Source organism: Uranotaenia lowii, chromosome 1, assembly GCF_029784155.1.
Source record: "Uranotaenia lowii strain MFRU-FL chromosome 1, ASM2978415v1, whole genome shotgun sequence".
Classification (NCBI taxonomy): Eukaryota; Metazoa; Arthropoda; class Insecta; order Diptera; family Culicidae; genus Uranotaenia; species Uranotaenia lowii.
Genome location: NC_073691.1, coordinates 186,570,579 through 186,591,754, shown reverse-complemented (window position 1 = coordinate 186,591,754; position 21,176 = coordinate 186,570,579). Strand labels below are relative to the sequence as shown.

At 34.5% G+C, this 21,176-nt stretch overlaps 1 protein-coding gene across 1 annotated transcript in view; it reads right to left on the bottom strand.

Annotated features, from left to right (window-relative positions):
• Positions 1-4,570: 4,570 nt before the first annotated feature.
• The window catches only part of LOC129740126 (homeotic protein deformed-like), a 37,343-nt gene continuing 20,737 nt past the window's right edge, over positions 4,571-21,176 (bottom strand). The window contains exons 4-5 of the mRNA XM_055731740.1: positions 13,467-13,867; positions 4,571-5,678 (exon numbers count right to left, since the gene is read on the bottom strand). Of these exons, the coding sequence (XP_055587715.1) occupies positions 5,361-5,678; positions 13,467-13,867 (719 nt within the window). The 3' untranslated portion in view covers positions 4,571-5,360. The remainder of the gene's footprint in view (positions 5,679-13,466; positions 13,868-21,176) is intronic.

Here is a 21,176-nt window from a genome sequence, read left to right as displayed (position 1 = left end):
AATCGGCATTCGCTATAAAAATTTAAAAAAATCGGTATATTTAGTTACCGATTTGGTTTTTGGATTTGGATTAGGTTTTTGAAACCAAGTTTATTGCAAGAATATTGAAAAATTGATTTTTTAAAAGGTTAGCGATTTCAAACAATTTTATGTGAAAGAGCAAACAAAACATCATTCAACATTTTAACGCTATTTAATTCTATATATTGAATACTACAAAGGAGACCAAGAATGTTGCTTATGTTTTAATAATTGGTTTTGGAAGATTTTAGCGTCCTGAACTCGAAACATTAGTTAGATTTTGTCTATCACCTCTAATTTTTTTATATGGTGTGCGGGAATTTTGAAATAGGTCAGTTTTGGGTAAAATTGATCTTTGATAACTATTTAACTAATAAACCTACATAAAAACTCAAAGATTGAGTATTCGAAATCAGATTTCAACTCATTTAACGACTTTGTTGAAGACTGTAAAACGATTTTACTTATGATATAGAAAATATCAAAAATTCAATTTAGCATAAAATTTCTCTAAAGTTTTGTCAAATTTTCCTCTATTTTCATATTTCGACAAAAATAATGAAATGAAAATTTCACCAACCTTTTGATCAGAAATAAAATTAACCAGTGATCTTCGGGAATGTAGAAAATTGATTGAAAACCGATATTTGGTTATGAAGCTTTGCCAAAATTGTGAAATTGAGATTTTTTATTTACGGAAACCTTCAAGTTACAAAATTACTTAGTGATTAGGTCAAGAAAGTATATAAAAAAAAATGTTATCGATTAAATTTTGCTACTGGCTGTCCGCAAATTGGCACAAGAATGTGTAAGATGTGTGAGACAATCAACACTTACTGAGTGTTTTTGGAATGTTTGCTGTTTACTAAAAAAAGGAAAGATGGGAAAAACAGTAACAAAGCTGAAACATAGGGGAGAGTGGGGATACTTGATCCCCTTTTCTTATTTTCACAATATTTTTTTGGAAAAGTTTAGCAACTCGTCGTCTTTGACATTTTCTGACAGCTTGTAACTTCAAGTTTCTATGCTCCAAAAATTAGAACGATACTTGAACCCGTTGATGAACTAGAAGCATTTTTGTGGGAGTAAAAAAATTGCGATTTTTCTAAAGCTAGGGGAGACTTGATCCCCTATTGAAGGAGACTTGATATTTTATTTATCAAGCCCTAATCCTTGTATAAAAATCAAACAAAACGCCAAGATAGAATGTTAATTGACTATTTTGGTCATGTTTGTTCTCATTTCACAATTTATAGCATACATAAGAAGAAGATTCTATAACTTTGTCTCAACGCTTATAACATTGCATACTTAAAGGCGCAAATTTTTATAATTAAGAGAAAATAATTATTTTTGCTCTTTTCTTCAGACAATTGTTTGATAAATATTAGTTTTTGGATAAATATTAGTAATTTCGTAATCATCAATCATAACGATCAATTCAGAAGATGAATATGCCGTTTGGAAGGGGGATCAATTGTACCCAACTCTAGGGGATCAATTGTACCCATAATCAACATTTTAGAAAACTTTTTCTGAAAAAAGTTGAGAGTTTTCCATTGCTTTGAAAATATGGCATTATGAAGTTCATTTTACGCTCGAACGATTGATACATTAAAACAAATATTTTTTTTCATAATTTTCCCATGTAAGGAACATTTTAAAGTGATGAAAAAAAATGTTCAAGTTACATTTTGTGAAATTTTTCAAACAAAGTTCAATTACTCAACCAATTATTTTGTTAAGAATTTTTCAACTACAAGCATTGTTGTTTTGCTCATTTTGGCACATTTTTCTAGAACATTTGATCTTTGTAAGACATCCCAGTTTCGAGATATAGCTAAGGAATCAAGTATCCCCAGGGATCAAGTATCCTCATTCTCCCCTATTATTGCTTCAGGAGAAAGATGAAATCTATTTTTATTTGTTAGAGGTGGGCAAATCTGTGTTTACAGTTTTTGTCCACATTGCACTAAAATATATTGTAATATTTTGTAATGTATTGTAATGTCTTGTAATATATTGTAAAGTATTGTAGTGTATTTAAAAATATTGTAATGTATTGTAATGTCTTGTAATGTTTTGTAATGTATTGTAATGTATTGTAATGTATTGTAATGTATTGTAATGTATTGTAATGTATTGTAATGTATTGTAATGTATTGTAATGTATTGTAATGTATTGTAATGTATTGTAATGTATTGTAATGTATTGTAATGTATTGTAATGTATTGTAATGTATTGTAATGTATTGTAATGTATTGTAATGTATTGTAATGTATTGTAATGTATTGTAATGTATTGTAATGTATTGTAATGTATTGTAATGTATTGTAATGTATTGTAATGTATTGTAATGTATTGTAATGTATTGTAATGTACTGTATTGTATTGTATTTTAATGTATTTTAATGTATTGTATGTAATGTATTGTAATGTATTGTAAAAGAATTTGAAGTATTTTTATGTACTGTAATAAATTGAATTTACTGTAATGTATTGCAATGTATTGTAATTAGGGTGTCCACTTCCCGGCCATTTTAGCATTCCCGTAATCGGGAAATCTGACGATCCTTTTCCCGGGGAATCCCGGGATCTCAGGAAAACTTAAAAGTAAAGATTTTAACAGTCTACTACAAACAAAACTGTCGTGATTTTACGATTCTAATGAATCTAAACTCAGAGTTTCTCTCAGACACATCTATCACTCACAAGAATAGGTAAATGACTGACGATTTTGGTTTGTTTTGTCTAGTGTTGCCAAAATAATAATCACTGCCATAGAAATTTATTTTATTGTATTTATCTTATTATATTTATCTTCAGTATTTCCGAACACAACTTTATTTTATTTTATTTTTATTAGCACTTTCAATTGGCTTCGGAAATTCTTGTGATATTTTAGTGTTTCCTGGGATTCGGGAATTTCCGTTTTTTTTTATTCCCGGGTAGGACTCCCTCCAACTTTCAAGAAATCGTAATAGAAATGATAATCCAAATCCACTATTAAGACATTTTCAATAACCATCGTAAACACGTTAGTATTGAGTGATTTTATATCATTCATTAACGTCAAGCTTCGCCCAAAAACGTTGAATCGGTTTGCAGTTTAGTCAATTCGTAAATATGTTTCCAAAAAGTTGAAAATATCCTAATTCGACATAATTTGAGCTATCTAAACGTGAACTGATTTACGATAAATGGGCGGTCCTTCAATTGACAGTCTATGCGGTCTCTCCCTTTCTTCCTTTGACCGGTTCGTAAAAAGAAAATCTCACATATAGAACTATATCAATTGATGAGTTGGCATTGTGGTAAGATATCGGACAATGAACTCGGAGGACTGGAGTTCAAATCTCGATCGAGAATTATATTTTCGTTTATTCAAATTAATTAAATTCGTTTATTTTTTTGTTTGTGGGGAAACCGAGGGGTTGGCATTTTTAATTTGTTATAAAAAGAAAAGTATAATATACTGAAATTGTTAAAAAAAATACCATAAGGAAACTTTATTGAAACAATGTTTAGAAAAAAACGTCTATTAGTAATTCGATCTAAAATCTATTCCTATTTAGAATATTGGAAATGCAATTCGGTAGTGAATTTTGGATAGGGCGGATATGCCAAATGTGAACAAATGGAGCTATCAGCTGGGTGATAAAGTACGTTCGGAGACCTGAAACAGTCATGTTGGCGCATTTGCCGTATTCAAAATTCGATACCGAATTGATCAAATCGGCAAAAATATTGATAATTTGTCTACCAATTTTTATTAAAAAATCAAAGGTATTTACTCAATTTAAACTTGCAGAAGAGGAAAAAATATTTTTTAAATGATATGTTCTGTAAGATATTCTAAAAAAATAACAATCTCTGGTTCAACTTTTCATTGATCTCATCCTGGCAACTACTTGAATCGAAGCATACTTACGGTAGCAAAACCGGCTAAGCACCCTTTCTTTTGTGCCGATTATCCTCATTTGAATGCTACTCTTCCCGGATAATATCCAGCGGTGTCCTCAGAGAAAGGAGGATGATACTGCAAACAAACCTTGAAGCAGATCTATTCTAGCCGATCGGCCGGGCGGCGCAGCTCATAGTAGGGTTTTCAAAAATTTTAACAGGATTAACTTTTTAATCCTTTCTATCGTCGCATCAGCCCCGAAATGAGTGTCCACTATGTCCGTTTTCGGCAACGATACCTGCTGACTTTCGGCAGATTTCGCCAAGTTCAATGTTTTCGCAGCAAAAAGACGGTTGTTAATCCCTTTACGACGGAGCGCATGCCGACCAAGTCAACTTTCTGTTCTACCCGTTTCGATCCGGACCAATAGGAGCCGAGAGCTGTCCGAACAATTCCCTAGAGCGAATTATCCTTTATTTATTTATGAGTTTACCGGTTGACTTTTCGGTAGCTTTATTGGATTAGGGCCGGCTCTTGGAAGTGGACTACCGGACACAAATTCCTGGTATTGTTTTTGAAATTGACGGTGATCGGGACAAGGTGATATCTCAGAATGGACGAAACGCATTCGGCTGACGACTTCATACGAGTGTTTTGTTTTTATTTTTATTCCATAAATCTTAACTTGCTAAAACCTCAAGATATACCTAGTCACAAACATTGTTTGCATATGATTTCTTGCGAAAACTGTGATTTTGTGAAGACAAAAAAAATGGCAAACCGAATTACATCTGTTTATTTTTTCTTTTTGAAATGTAAACAAATATGACTTAAACAACCAATGGCACAAAACCTGTTATTTCGTATATGGCTATATTGAAGTGTTTTTTCTTTACTAAATTTATTTGTTCGTTCTTTGTGTGTAGTTAAAGTTATTCTCATTTGTACAGCGCTATTTACAGAACTATTTGTTTTGATTAATTCCTTCCTTAAATACTACATCACTGTTTCATCCGAATTGTGTGTATCATTGAAAGAGGGTTCCAATCAGGGTTGAAACCGTTTTCACTGTTACCAAATTAATTACAGATAAGAGATTTCTTACGTTTAGTGTTAGTTGCTGGTGTGAGTATACTATTTATTATAGGGTACTAATCTTTCTAAAACCAAAAGAAAAATTTGGAAATCGATCAATCATGCGAACCATAGAACAGATTATCAATTTGAGGATCTCAACTCAACTGAATTGGAAACACCGTCTGTACAAAAAAATACCATCGAAGCTAGCCTCGCCTTTTTTATTCGCCTTCACGCTTTAGTGACCGTTGGGGCTTTCAGAAATAAATGAGCAATACATAATACCAGAGATGGGAATATTCATCGCCTACTTAGAGTTCTAGTGTAGCTAGTAGCTTCTCGTTGAGTTGTGGTCCTCTACAGAGTCGTAAGATCGTAGTCACTTTTGATGGTGATGGAATGGGTAAGGTCCGAGCTCAACAGAGATTGCTGACCGTGAGCTGTCATATCTTGACCGGCGGCATTGTTGTTGTGATTATTATTGTTGTTGATGTTATTGCCCGGACCACCACCATTCGAGCTACCGCCCACGGGCAACACTCCGGTTACGTCCGAGGCGGTGATGAACGGATGTACCCCCGGGAGGCCACTATTGTTGTTATTATTGTTGGAGGGTCCGTTGAGGGAGTTGTGCAGGTCCGTCATGCTGTCCAGGCTGCTCTCGGTTCTGAGGCACTGAAAAAAAGGAACAAAAAAATAAAGTAGAATACCTAGTTTTCAGACAATTTTTGCGTTATTTCTGTCAAATTTAACATACGATTTACTTTAGATGATGTGTTTAGTAACCCTTAACAAAACTAAATCAAGGAAACAAAAAATTGTCAATAGTATTTTTTTAACTCTGAATTTTTGAACGATCAAAATTATTTATCCCAAGTGGGGTGAATGAACGCTTTTATTCGCACAGTTTCGTATAAAACCTTTCCAACGAGATAAATACAACGATAGTTTTGCAACAGATGTTGCACAGTACCAACATTTGCATAAAAGTAAAAATTGTAGGCAATTCTTTTTTAAACTACGTTGCATGCCTTGATAGTTTTCAAAAATTTATTTGATTGCTTATTAGGGAATTTGCGTATTGAAGATTGATCATGGAACTAGCAATCACTAGTGTAGAGTGTAGCATTGTATGGATCTTACTGAAATAGAAAATATAGGTTAACTCTATTCTACCACTGAAACCTGCGTTAAACTCGAGGTCGAATGGTTAAGCCAGAAGTGGAGCCTGGATACAGTTGAACTACTAATTTCCAATGGCTGGAAGAAGTTATTGCTGTTGCGGGAGAGCTCGACAGTTCAAGATGCTATTCAATATTCTCAATCTACTTTTTTTCCTTTTTTTTTTATAGAAATTTAACCCATTAAGGTCATGATTCCTCTATTCTCAATCTGCGAGTTGATGAGAGATGTTGAAACTAACGATAAGGCAATTCGCGTATTGACAATCGTTGGTGGATCAAACAATCGCTAGTATGGAGTGAAGCTTTGTAAGGACCTTACTGAGATAGCAAATAAAGATTAACGCTGGGGATGAATAAACCAATTGGTTTAAAATCCCAAAAAAAAAAGATTAACGCTATTCCACCACTGAAACCTGTGTTGCCCAAGGTACATTTAAAGTTCTATAGCAGGCTACTAGACAAATGTTTGTTTTTATAAGAGGTTCTGGAGTCTAATAAAACTATCGGTGTTACCTAAGTGAATTGCTGAATTCAACAGTTTTTTCAACCATTCTCGTACTTTTTTCAAAGATTGTATTAAAAAATTTAGAAATAATATCGTTTTCGGTTCTCTTTTCGAGTTTTTGTTTTGTGATGCTATTTTTTCGAGGATCGCCAAAAAATGTTTTTTCCACAAAACTGTCAAGAAATGCACAACCATTCAAAAAACAATTTCATAATATTCTTCATTATTTATTACCCACACCCATATTAGATTTTGATAATTCAAATTTAGATGGATTAACAACATTTTTTTCGTAGAACTGAGTTGCACAGCTATCTTTTCCAACACCACTGTATGAAGGTGGTATCACTCCATCTGTGGAGTTGGGCTCGTGGTTAGAAGTCAGAGCGCGAAAACGGAGTGGTTTAGTTCGAATCTCGGTCACGACCTGAGATTTTTTTGTCATAAGCTTTAACCTCCTCTCCCACTTTTTTTCATGCTCGTTTAATTTACCTGTTGGTTTACTATTAATTGTGTATTTTACAGTGTCCGGCACAAAGGCGCTAATCCGCTATTCGCTAGTTAGTCCGCTAACTTTTCGTTAGCGGTTTAATTTTGCCGCTAAGTTTTAATTGATCTAGCGAATTAAAAAGTTCCGCTATTATTTGGTTCCGCTAATTGAAGACCGCTAACTCCCATATTTTTGTATTAATCTTTCAAATTATAAGTGACAGAATGAACTTTTTGTCATTAATCAAGTTAAGGTAACATTGGGCATCATTCTGATCGCTCAATTGGATCAATTGGAGGAATGCGTACTCGAGTTAGAGAAATGATGTATTTAGTGTCATTTTTTTCCCTTTTAGCACTTTTTTTTGGCAAAATTTTCAGAAGAAGATAACAATAAAAGGTGTTAAACAATATAAAACTATTTTTAACAACTCTTCATCAGCATTTGCTTTCAAGTGGTTGAGATATTTACTTTTCACGATACAGTTTCTTAGAGATTTTACAGATCAGTTCATATAAAAATTTGATAAAATCACATTTGTAGCTTTCGCTTTAAGTTCAAATAGAATTGCATAAATATTCACGTTTGACAATGCTCCAGCAAGTTTGAAAAAGGAGTAAATAGATTAAAGATTTTAAGTGAGGTTAATGCAAAATAATGCCAAAAACAGCAAAATGGAATGAATTGCACAAAAGATTGTTTGCAACAAAATTGCATTTATCTACTTTGCACAAAACCGTTAAATCGAGTAAATTTTTAACACAAATTGAAATAAGAAAAATGAGATATAGCTCCCATCTTCCATATTTTGTTCTTTTGCTCTTGTAATTGTTCGAATATTTGGTTGTTTTTATTTGTAGAACACACAAACTTGTAAAAATTCCTCTCTTTGACAGTTTTTGTTTTGCTCATAAAATTTAATGAAAACTCGATCAATTTATCTAATTTTAAATTAAATACAGGAAATTTTTTTTATTCGCCCTTGGGGAGTTTTAGAAATCAAAGTGGAAAGGGCGTGATTTAAAAAGAATTTGATATTTGTTCCGACCATAATGTTGGTCAACAATTAGCGATTAGCGATTAGCGCTTTAAGCTTAAAGCGATAACTTTTTCAGCACATTTAGCGTATTTAATTAGCGGTCGCTAACTTTTTATGAGTTAGCGATTTAATTAGCGGCGCTAATTTGTCAGTTAGCGATGCCGAACACTGGTATTTTATTAGGTAACTTTTCCATTTATTTGGTACTTAACTGACTTGGTGTCTTTGTCTGACTTTGAACCTGCCTTTATTTGATTCGTTAGTAGGCAAAAATGAATGTGTAACTTGTATGGAATTATCCTCCTCTCTCCCGTCAAACGTGAAGCAGGTTTAGAATTACCATAGAAAAATTTTTGTAACTAAATAACATTACATGCATCATTTGGCTTTACTTGCGTCATTAGTTTTTTAAGCTATGCGAAAAAGCATAAGAGCCCCCTTCTCTTTCTCCATTTCCCCTATAGAAGAATGAGGGGTGGCATCATAAACAATCAAAGAGACATTTCTCGTTTCGATGTATTTACATTCCCATTCAAAATTTGATTTTATTTGCTCGATTTGTTCTCAAGTTATGCATAAAAAATTATGAGAGCCCACCTCCCCATTTCCTATCTCTCTTTAAAAGAAGGGAGGGGTCACAAATCAACAAAGAAATGTTTATCGAACCCAAATACCATGCATGCTATATGCAAAAAATTATATAAGGAACAAATTCTGCCATTGAATTGTTTGGGATGCGACCCTCCCTTTTCAAAAAATAGGAGAGGTTTTTCAAAACTACAAGTCATCTAACTATGTCAAAACTGGTTTAATAGCAATATCGATGAAAATCACTCAAAAAAGTTTTCGATTAGTGTAGTGCCTCATGTTGATTGTTTGTTACATTTTTTTAATACGAGAACTCTAATTGATTAAAAAAGGAAGAGTCTTTCAGTATGTACAATATATCATTCAATTTCAGCAAAAATTGATTGCCAAATCAGTAAATCACCTCATGATGTCAAAACCTTTATATTTATAAATTGTTATCAAAAAATTTTCAAATATTTTTCGAATTTTATTATATTTCTGTTTATTTTGTATAGGAACCCCCCTTTACAAAAACGGTTGAATATTTCTTTAAATAATCTCATGACATTGGAAACTTCATAACGTCCCAAATTTGAGCAAAATCGTTTGAAAATCGTTCGAATTCTCTTAAATTTTACAATAAATTTGTAAGGGACCTTCTGCTCCCTTTTTTCCAACAAAGGAATTTTTAATATGATTACTAACCCAAATGTAACAAAAAATGTCATCCAACATAATGAATCATTTTTAATGTTCAAATATGTTTGTGTAACAAATTTTATTAAAACCACTTAAAAAAAAAGATTGTGTCATATATTATGTTATTTTTGTAAGGGAGCCACCCTCCCCTCCCCCTCCTCAAGTCTGAGGGTTCCAAAACTATTATAGAAACCATTCCCGGTCCTGGGAACGGTCATATGTCAAATTTCACGTTGAGCAGTCCAGTCGTTTCTGAGTCTAGAGGGATCAGAAAGACAGACATTCAATTCTATTTATATAAGATGAGAGTCTTCATTTATTAAAGTGAGAAGCGTCTATCAAAAAACTATAGCAGCTAATTTAGTAAAAACTTATTTGACAATCCAATAAATCATCTCATTATGTTAAAACGCTCAAGTTTATCAATTTTTCCCAAAAATCATTCAAACAATATTTGTTAATTTTGTATGGGACCCCTCTTTTTTGGATTTGGTTGGGGTTTGAAAGTCTTATAGAAACCATTCCCGGTCTTGAAAACGGCTGTATACCAAATTTCACGTTGATCGGTTTAGTAGTTTCCGGAAATTGTTCGTATTGTGTACTATTTTTAGGCCCCGCTCCTTTGAGTCGGAGCAGTTTGAAAGTATTTAAAAAACCAGGTACAACTCCAAAAACTCTTACATACCTAATTTCACATTGATCGGTTCAGTAGTTTTCGAGTCTCTAGCGAACAGAAAACTATTATTTTTATATATGTAGAAGATGCACAATAATGAGCAATACACTTTGTAGATTGGCCCAAAAAACCGACCTGTGCAAAATTTCAGCTCAATCAGACTTGACTTAGGGGTGCCTCAAGGCGCTCAAAGTTTTGGTTTTTGGACCCTCGAAAATCATCTGTTCTCTCAAAAATTGGCTACAAAATTTCAAAAATCACAAGAAGGGAACTAAAAGAAATCGAGAAAATCGAAATTTTAGTTTTGATGCCAAATGACTTGAAAATGCATGAAATGTGGTATTATCTCGAAAAAAAAATGTAAGGCCAAAAATCGACTTTTTGGGGGCTAAACCGACTAAGTCCCAGAAAGTCGATTTTTGGCAAATTTTGTTTTTCGAGATAACACCACATCTTGATGTTTGCATTTTTAAGTCATTTGGTATCAAAATTAAAATTTTGATTCTCTCGATTTCCTTTGATCCCCCTTACGTGATTTTTTAAGTTATGAAATCAATTTTTGACAAAATAGTTTTTTTAAGTTTTATGCATTTTTAAGTAGTTTGACGCCAAAATTATAATTTCGATTTATACGATTACCATCGATTCCCTCTTTGGTGATTTTGAGGGTCCAAAATCGAAAATTTGAGCGCCTTGAGGCACCCTGAAATGAAGTTCGATTGAGCTGAAATTTCGTACAGGTCATTTTTTTTGGGCCAATATACAAAATGTATTTGGTCGGTTAGTAAAATTCGACCACGATTTTTTCCCATACATCCATTGCCTCCTTTATGAGTGGGGTAACGTGGGCCACTCTTAGTATCTCAGCTATGTGTTGAGATAAATATCTCAATCCAACTGTCATCGTCGTCGCTTTGCGTAAACATGTTTTTCTATATTTTGTTGACTTCTGTACGTAGCATATGTTTTTTTTTTCTTTAACAAGCCTAGAAAAATGTATAAACAAGCACCCGCAAAATTGTATCTGTGGGAGACCTAAAGTTCATAACAAAAATATGCTCATACGCTTACGATCTTAGTTTTGTCATGTTCTTCCACGTGAAAAAGTAATTTTTGATGAAACATCAATAAGTCACACAAACGCAACCAATTTGCAAATCATTATTCGTGGAGAATCGTGGGCCACATTTTGTGGGGTATCTTGAGGCACCTATAATTTGGTGTTTTTTTTACACATTCAGAACTTAAAATACGTTATTAACCCAAGCAAAAAAAAAAAAATCTCATAAAATAGGTACAAAAACGCTTACTCAGCCCCATCATTGATATGAAGAACGTTCTCTGCAGCTCAAAATTTAAGTTCTTATTGATGCTTTCAAGTTCCAAAACAAGTCTTAATGATCTTCTATTCAGCTTCCAGCGGCCTTTTAATTCAGCTTCCAAAAAATCGCAAAATGAGCAAAAAATCTCTCTCTATCTCAACTGCACCCTTGGCTTCGGTTCATATCACCTTCTCTTGATTATTAACTATGTTCTATGGTGCCGCCATGATGCCACGTGTCGGATTCCAAACTCGACAAATTGCTCAATTGCTTCTTTCCTACATTTCCTACATATATCGCATCAGAATGGTCACTCAATTACCAAATTTCTTATTGAAAAAAAACTTGCCCGGCTTGGGGATCGAACCCCGACCTTCGTGGTGAGAATCGAACACGCTACCACAAGACCACGACTAGATGTTATTCTAACGGAAACTAAAACTCGAAGTGGTGATTTAATTTTGAAAGCACATCAATGCACTTTTTGTGACTTACCAAATCCCGTTTTGAGCACTTTTGTGCCCTTTAAGTGACTTAAGTCCCGTATAACGTACGTATAAATCACTTTTGCAACTTTCAAGTTCGTTAATGAGTACATATAGATCACTAATGGGAATTGGGCAAAACAAGTCACATACAACGTACATATTGATCACTTTTGCAACTTTTAAGTTCATTAATGAGTACATAAAGTTCACAAAAGAGAATTAGGCAGTTGATTCTCTTTGTCAGCCAATATGTGACTTTCAATGCCTTCATTCAAGTAAATATGTGACTTTTGGTTGCTTGGGATCTGTAAAGTTTTCTTATGCCAAATTAAGAGTCATGAAAATTTTTTTGTCCATTTTTTCTTATGCGATAGAGACGAACATAAATCCTTTATAAGGAATTTTGCCGAAACGTTCGCGAGCCAGGTTTTAGGAACTATTCGATCATACACAAACCTCTTTTTTGTTTCTCTATCTTAAATTGCTTTGAAATAACTAAATGAATTGTGAAATTTAAGTTTTGGGTCAACTCATAAACTTTGCAAGTTATCTAGTCAATTTGGATTAGGTGGCCCACGTTTTCCCACAGTTTTTCAAAATCCAAAAAAAAAATTTTTTTTAAACAGTCAGAACTCGGGAAATTAATGTATTTAAAAATAAAAAATCCTTATGATACCTTAGAAATGTGGAAAACCTGTTCATTGATTTTTTCTTTTTATCTTTTAAAATAAAGGAGTTATGAAGCAAAAAAATAAAGTGACCCACTCTCTCCTACATATTGCTCAGACAAAATGTATAGAAAAATATGATTTGATGGAACTATAACTTTTTGCGCTTAGTTCAAAACGACTTGTTGCCTTCTAAGAAATCATTCTCGGACTTAAAACCTTAATTGAAATGAGCTAGCAAATGGTATACAGTGTAGTCAGAATTATTTATGATTTTTGGTGGAAACTTTTACCATTTTTTCATAAATTTTTCAACTTCAAAGCTTTTCAAGATTGCCTTTGAGTTATCCAATTTTAGTGAAATTTTGTACAGTTCATTATTTTGTCTAATGGATCAATTTTAGGGGGTGGAATCTAAATAGTGAATAGTGTATATTATTTTAAAAAAAATTCTTTATATATGACTGAATAAATCTACACGTCATTTTGGACACGTCTGTATAAAATTGTAAGACGAATGTCGTAAAAGATTTTTCAATTTGTTGTGCACACTTTTCGTGGAATGGTTCATTGATTTTCAAACGTTCAGCAGAAGTAATGTCAAAGTTAGCTGTTAGTTCATTTATTTTCGGAATTCGGACCACCTTTACACTGTTCAACCTTTAATAACTGCTTGGAGATTAAAAATTTCAATCCATTCTTTTGATGTTTCCCATTTGTCTCGATATCAATCGATTCGAAAGGCCACCCATCCCACAAAAGCCCGAACACAAGAGAACTACAAGAACGCCAAGAAAACTTCCCAACTACATGGATACTCACTTCGTTTTGCAGGTTGAGCTGATGCTTCTTGGCCTGCGCCGCCGATAAGCCGCCAGATTGTTGCTGCTGCTGCTGTTGTCCCTTGCGACCTCCCCCACCTCCATTTCCCTTCTTCCCGGTGCCCTTGCCCCCCGGATCGGCCGTGCCCCCGTTGGCGTTCTTCTTCCGCACGTTCTTCGTGTTGGGCAGTTTGTTATCTTTCTTCCACTTCATCCGCCGGTTCTGGAACCATATTTTAATCTGCCGCTCCGACAGCACCAGTGTGTGGGCAATCTCTATCCGGCGGCGCCGCGTCAGATACCGATTGTAGTGGAACTCCTTCTCCAGCTCCAGGATCTGGTGCCGGGTGTAGGCGGTCCGTTGCCGTTTCGGTTCCATCCCGGGCTGGTAGGTTCCGTTCGCTGGAATAAACCAAACAAAAAAGAGATTGGAATTAATATAAATGATCTTTCGTTCGAGTGCAAACAAACTGCTAGAAAATGATAGTATACAGTACATTTTGCGGAATGTTGCAAATATAGTCCATGCCGCAGAATTTTCCAATGTTCCAAAACTCAGCGGAAAAATAAACAAACAATACTTGACAGACATGTGACAGAAGATATCAGCGCGTGTTTGTGATAAACGGAAACCTGTCGTGGCGGATATCTAGTGACTAAACGTACCCCCACCAAGAAGAACTCCCCAATCAGAAACCCTCCTCTACTCCATTCAAGAAACAAAAACAATAACAACAACAACCGCCAAGATGAATAATCGAAAAATTCTCGTTTCAGAAACAACCCGGTGTGATACCTATACATCTGATTCCAGCATTCCCTCAAACCGTCAAACCCCACATCTCCCTCCCCATCTCACGGGATTGTTTTTTTTTGAATGACACACAAAGCTCTACTTGATTGACATGAAAAGTATCTGACAGGTTGGGTTTCTTTCATTGGCGAAGATGATTTCCTTGTAGGAACGTTTCTGTCCGGTGGCGGCCGTAGTAAATTCATGGTTTTTCGTTTCTTCTGCCTTTTCCTACTTGCCACTGCGATCGTGGACCGTGGAGTATGTTAGATCCGCAAGCAACCATCATTATACGACCACCTGCTAGCAGCTACATGGGAAGTGGCTGGCCCGAACTTCTACAACTAACTCCAACCTCACTTCGAGGAGGGCGGGCAGATGCATATCTTGGGAATTGTTAAGAGTACTGCCAACAACGCGCGCGGTCAAAGATTTCCTAGACGGATTCTGCCCAGCTTCGGTTCGCAGTTGGTTGAATTTAAATGAAACATTCGAACTTTGAATGATGGGAGTTTTTCAAGACAAAAAACGAAAATTTTCAAAATGGTGCATATCAACAGTAGAATCAGTTTTCTTTAAACTCAATGAACAATGAAACAATAATTAGGGGAGCTAAGAGCATAACGAGCATCCAGAGCGTAGTGAGCCCCTGTCTTTTCTACAAAAGTACGTTTTTTTCTAATATAGATTTTTATTTTAAACACTTTAGTAGTTTCTAAAGCGTCTATTTTTAAATTAAAAAGTTGACTGTTCTTCAAATATACGAAAGTATGTTCATATATTTAAAAACGAACTTGGTTCCAGCTGCATTACTTGTGATCGATTAATTAACTGAATTTTTGTCTGCGTTTTGTAACCTGACACATTTTTAATTTTAATTGATGTAAACATCCCATTTTACTTTAACTTACTAACGAGGAGCAATATAATCATCTCTATAAATTCATATCGGAGACCTTTATGTCGTGATTTTGATGTAGAGAAGAGATGAAGGATACGCAGAAAATAAAAAATGAAATGAATTTTATATTCGGCAACATTGAAGATAAATAATTTATAATAAATTTCTATGGCAACGTTTGTTATTTTAGCAACAATAGACAAAACAAACAAAAAAAAATCAGTCATTGTTCTATTCTTGTAAGAGATAAACGTGTCTGAGTGAATCTCTGAGTTATTCATTAGAATCGTTAATCACGACAATGGCGAAGTTGGTAAGATGAGAACTGATTTGCAAAGGTGATGTTCAGCTTGTTTAGAAATGGTTCCATCTCCGGTAAATAAGACGGAGATGCTGGAAAAGCGCAGATTGTTAAGGCTGCTGCTTTGATTTGGCCTTCCGGTGAAAAAAGAAAGATTGGCTTAGGAAGCACAGATTTTTCTATTGCCGATTGATTGTTTTGGTTTAGCCTTGGTTCCTTCGGTAAATAAGACAGGTTGCTGCTGTGAATGTTTGTTTTGATTTGACCTTCCGGTGGAAGAGACGGATTGGCTTGGGAAGCGAAGACTGTTGCAGCTGATTGTTTGTTTTGGTTTGGCCTTCCGGTAGAAAAAGACCGATTGGCTTAGGAAGCACAGATTTTTAAGCCTGCTTCTACTGAATATTTGCTTTGATTTGGCCTTCCGATGAAAAGACGGGATTGGCTTAGGAAGCGAAGACTGTTGCTGTTGATTGTTTATTTTGACTTGGCTTTTCGTTGGAAAATGACTAAGCTGGCTTAGGAAGCGCAGATTTTCAAGACTTTGGCTGCTGATTGTTTGCTTTGATTGGCCTTGGTTCCTCCGGTTAGACGGGGAGATTCGAAAGCGCAGATTGTTGAGGCTGCTGCATGGATTGTTTGTTTTGATTTGACCTTCCGGTGAAAAAAGACGGATTGGCTTAGGAAGCGCAGATTTTCAAGGCTGTTGTTGCAGATTGTTTGCATTGATTTGGCCTTCCGATGAAATAGATGGAATTGGCTTAAGAAGCGTGGATTTTAAAGACTGTTGCTGCTGATTGTTCTCCTTGATTTGGCTTTCCGGTGTAAAATGCGGAATTGGCTTAGGAAGCGCAGATTTTTAAGGGTGCTACTGATTGTTTTGATTTGGCCTTTCTTTAAAAAAAAAACAAGATTGGCTTAGGAAGCACAGATTTTTAAGACGTTGCTGCTGATTGTATGCTTTGATTTGGCCTTCCGGTGAAAAAAAACGGAATGGCTAAAAAGGGGAAGTTTTTGAGGGCTGCTACTGATGGTTTGTTTTGATCTGACCGGTGAAAAAAAGGATTGGCTTAGGAAGCGCAAATTTTTAAGGCTGCTGCTATGATCGTTTATTTTGATTTGGCCTCCCGGTGGAAAAAGACGAAATTGGCTTAGGAAGCGGCGATTTTCAAGACTGTTGCTGCTGATTGTTTACTTCGACTTGGCTTTCCGGGGGAAAAATACGGATTTGGCTTAGGAAGTGAAGATTTTTTAAGGAAGATTCTGCTGAGCGTTTGTTTTGATTTGACCTTCCGGTTAAAAAAATGGAATGGCTTAGGAAGCGCAGATTTTTAGGCAGCTTCTTACGAATCTTAATTCCGAGATCCACTCAGACACGACTATCACTTACAAGAAAGGATCAATGGATGACTTTGTTTTGCTAAGTGTGGCCAACATTACATTGGCATTTTTGTCATTTTTGTCATTTTTGTCATTTTTGTCATTTTTGTCATTTTTTGTCATTTTTTGTCATTTTTGTCATTTTTGTCATTTTTGTCATTTTTGTCATTTTTGTCATATTTGTCATATTTGTCATTTTTGTCATTTTTGTCATATTTGTCATTTTTGTCATATTTGTCATTTTTGTCATTTTTGTCATTTTTGTCATTTTTGTCATTTTTGTCATTTTTGTCATTTTTGTCATTTTTGTCATTTTTGTCATTTTTGTCATTTTTGTCATTTTTGTCATTTTTGTCATTTTTGTCATTTTTGTCATTTTTGTCATTTTTGTCATTTTTGTCATTTTTGTCATTTTTGTCATTTTTGTCATTTTTGTCATTTTTGTCATTTTTGTCATTTTTGTCATTTTTGTCATTTTTGTCATTTTTGTCATTTTTGTCATTTTTGTCATTTTTGTCATTTTTGTCATTTTTGTCACTTTTGTCATTTTTGTCATTTTTGTCATTTTTGTCATTTTTGTCATTTTTGTCATTTTTGTCATTTTTGTCATTTTTGTCATTTTTGTCATTTTTGTCATTTTTGTCATTTTTGTCATTTTTGTCATTTTTGTCATTTTTGTCATTTTTGTCATTTTTGTCATTTTTGTCATTTTTGTCATTTTTGTCATTTTTGTCATTTTTGTCATTTTTGTCATTTTTGTCATTTTTGTCATTTTTGTCATTTTTGTCATTTTTGTCATTTTTGTCATTTTTGTCATTTTTGTCATTTTTGTCATTTTTGTCATTTTTGTCATTTTTGTCATTTTTGTCATTTTTGTCATTTTTGTCATTTTTGTCATTTTTGTCATTTTTGTCATTTTTGTCATTTTTGTCATTTTTGTCATTTTTGTCATTTTTGTCATTTTTGTCATTTTTGTCATTTTTGTCATTTTTGTCATTTCTGTCATTTTTGTCATTTTTGTCATTTTTGTCATTTTTGTCATTTATGTCATTTTTGTCATTTTTGTCATTTTTGTCATTTTTGTCATTTTTGTCATTTTTGTCATTTTTGTCATTTTTGTCATTTTTGTCATTTTTGTCATTGTTGTCATTTTTGTCATTTTTGTCATTTTTGTCATTGTTGTCATTTTTGTCATTTTTGTCATTCTTGTCATTTTTGTCATTTTTGTCATTTTTGTCATTTTTGTCATTTTTGTCATTTTGTTAAGTTTTATGGCTTTTTTATAGTATCATTTCTTCCTGTTGATTAATTTTCTTGGAATTTTTTCATGAGAGCTGATTAGCTTTCAAACGATGTAACGTTAGGATTTGTCTGGATTACATCAACCGTAGTGGGAAATAGTCAAGTTCATGAAATGCAACTCCGATGCAGTCACGGTCACCTTGACATACTTATCTATTTTCATTACCTCTCGAAGCCTGTACTTATTTTGCAATTACCGATCGCCAGCTGCATCATCATCATCATCATCAACATCACCTATCCTATCCTACCTCGTCCTTCATGGTCTATGTCTATTAGTTGGTTCACGGAACAGATCGATCAACTGACTACTATACGCCTTGTCACGGTAACGGAGACGGTCCCAGGTGGCACGGGTTCGACTCTGGGTGGGTGAAACCAACTAACCTGCTGCACTCTGGATGGAGTCTGCGCAAAGTCGTCAGCAGCAGTCGCGCGAGTTCGTCGATATATTGATAAAAGTGACTTGCAATTCTCGCCAGCCGCCGCCGCCAGCCTAATACATTGGCGATGATTGAGCTGTTTTGTTGAATAGCTGCTGAATGTGTTGAATTGCCTGCGAGGTACCAACAAACTTCTGGCCTGGGGCATGGCGGGCGTATAAGGAACACAATTTTCATTTTTTTTCGATCCTAACTCACATTCACTAAGTGCATCAACAACAGCGTTCTGCTGCTGCTGCTAGAAGTGCAGTTGGGGAATTCGATTCACTTCAATGGCAGAGCCAAGAATTTATGACACATGCCAAATCGGAAAATTCTGTCTCAGCAGCTAGAAGTAGATCGGAACAAACAGTTTTGAAAATAATGTTCACAGTACAATCAATCCTCATGGAGGTACAGAACTTTGTAAACTATTGATAGAATTTGAAACTTGTTTGGTTGCATTAATATGAATCCTTAACACTCCATAATTTCTCAGGATGGAGGCTAATAAAAAACAAAAATTAAATCCAACCTTTGGTATAAAAAGTTATTATATACACCCACAAATCAGATTCTACACCAATAATGAACTTCCTTGGAGGTTGAATTAGCGGTATAAGATTCCATGCCAAACCGGCATTAGCAAGCTTTCTAAGAACTTGCATTGTCCTCCCAGCACAACCACATTGCATATGTCTGAAAGAACCCAAATAAAATAATCCCATATCCTATCACAAGACAAAGCAGGATGGAAACAATCAGCCAGCAAAGATATTGTCGGACGATGTAGCTAGCACTGTGTGTATGTAAACCGGCATCAGAAAAAAATCTTTGTTTCCAACCGACGACAAAAACCAACCAGCCAAGATTAACTGTATGTGTGTATGTGAACCGGCCGGCAATTGAAAACAGTTTATAGACTAAAAAGATTTAAAAAAACACTGGTCAAACGGCAGACGGCTAATGCAGCGCGTTTTTTGGTAATCGGCGGTAGCAGAAGGAATATGACAATAAACTTTTGTTTTTTAACCGACTCTGATGGTGCACTGGGTAAGATATCGTACTGGCAAGCCGAGATGAGATGTTACAGTTAGTTAGATTTTCACTAAATCTTTTTTGGGATGAATTAACCATAAGGATGAAAACCCCATAGCTTGTTTTTTTGTTTCGCTTGAATGTAGTGGGGTCATGCATATAATTTTACTTGGGGCTCTAGTCTTAATGCTTTTCCAATCATATCATCTTCGGTACAGTATACTTTTCATCGCATTTTTGGCACAGAGATTTGCTAAATAGGCATAGGATTTTTGCAACCTCTTTTATGGGTGTACTAATACCTAATTTTTTTTTTACCACTCGCTCAGTGTTGCACTGAACCGAACTAAATCAAGCTTTGCCCTAACTTATCGTTAAGGGGGAAGAGCTCCCATACAAAACCAATCAAAATATGACACAATTCGAACAATTTTTGTAAACTACTGAGGCAATAAACGTATAATTTTTTGTTGTAGTCGTCTCCAAGACCGGGAATGGTTTTTATAATAATTCTAAACCCTTCCGAATCAAAAATTTTACATAGTTCGAACAATTTTCGGAAACTATTGAACTGATCAACGTTAAACTTGGTGTGAAGTTTATTTCAGTTAAAATAATTTTAACGAACGTTATTTTTTCCATGGAAGGGGTAGCAAAGTTCACCGGATCAGCTAGTTTGTCAATGAAATGAAAAATTATGATGACAAAAAGATTAAAAAAACACAACAGATGGCAAGAATTTGATAATTAAATGAAAAAAAATCTTACAAAGCTATGAAAAAATTGTCAAAAAATGACAAAATATTTACAATAATGACAAAACTCGAAATAAAAACTTTGACAAAATGGAAAATACGACAAATGTGATGAAAATATGGCAACTTAAATATTTAATTAAAAATGACAAACAGGAAAAATTTTACAATACAATGACATCCGATTTTGGCACATGTGTCAAATTCGAACGGTTTTTAGAAATAACATGACTATTTAGTTTTCGTTATAGCAGTACCAATCTATATATATATAAATGAATTTCTGTCTGTCTGTCTGTCTGTCTGTCTGTCTGTCTTTCTGTCTGTTCCCTGTAGACTCAGAAATTGCATAACTCAAGAACTAAAACAGCAAATGGAACCAAATTTGGCATGAAACGATATTTGGGTACGAGAAATGCTTCTTTGAATATCCCTTAATCCTTCAAAAATGAAAAGGGGGAGGGAGAGGTCTCCCTTACAATTTTCAGTATAACTGGAGATCTGATCGAGTAAATTTGAACCATGTTTGGCATGTTTGGATACGAGAAATGTTTCTATTATAAATTGAAGCCCCACCTTTTTTCAGCGGACAGATATAAAGGGGAAAGGGGGCTTCCATACATTTTTGAGTACAAAAAATCTTATATATAAAAATGGAAGCGTTTTCTTTGTAATAACATCACGTATAAACGGTTGGTCGAAATGAAGTAAAATTCGGTATCCGCGGGTTTTTTCGGTCAGAGATGGTTTGTATAATAGGTTCAAGAATCTCACTTTTTATGGAAGGGGGGTCCCCATACTAAATCAACTTTAAAAAGCTGA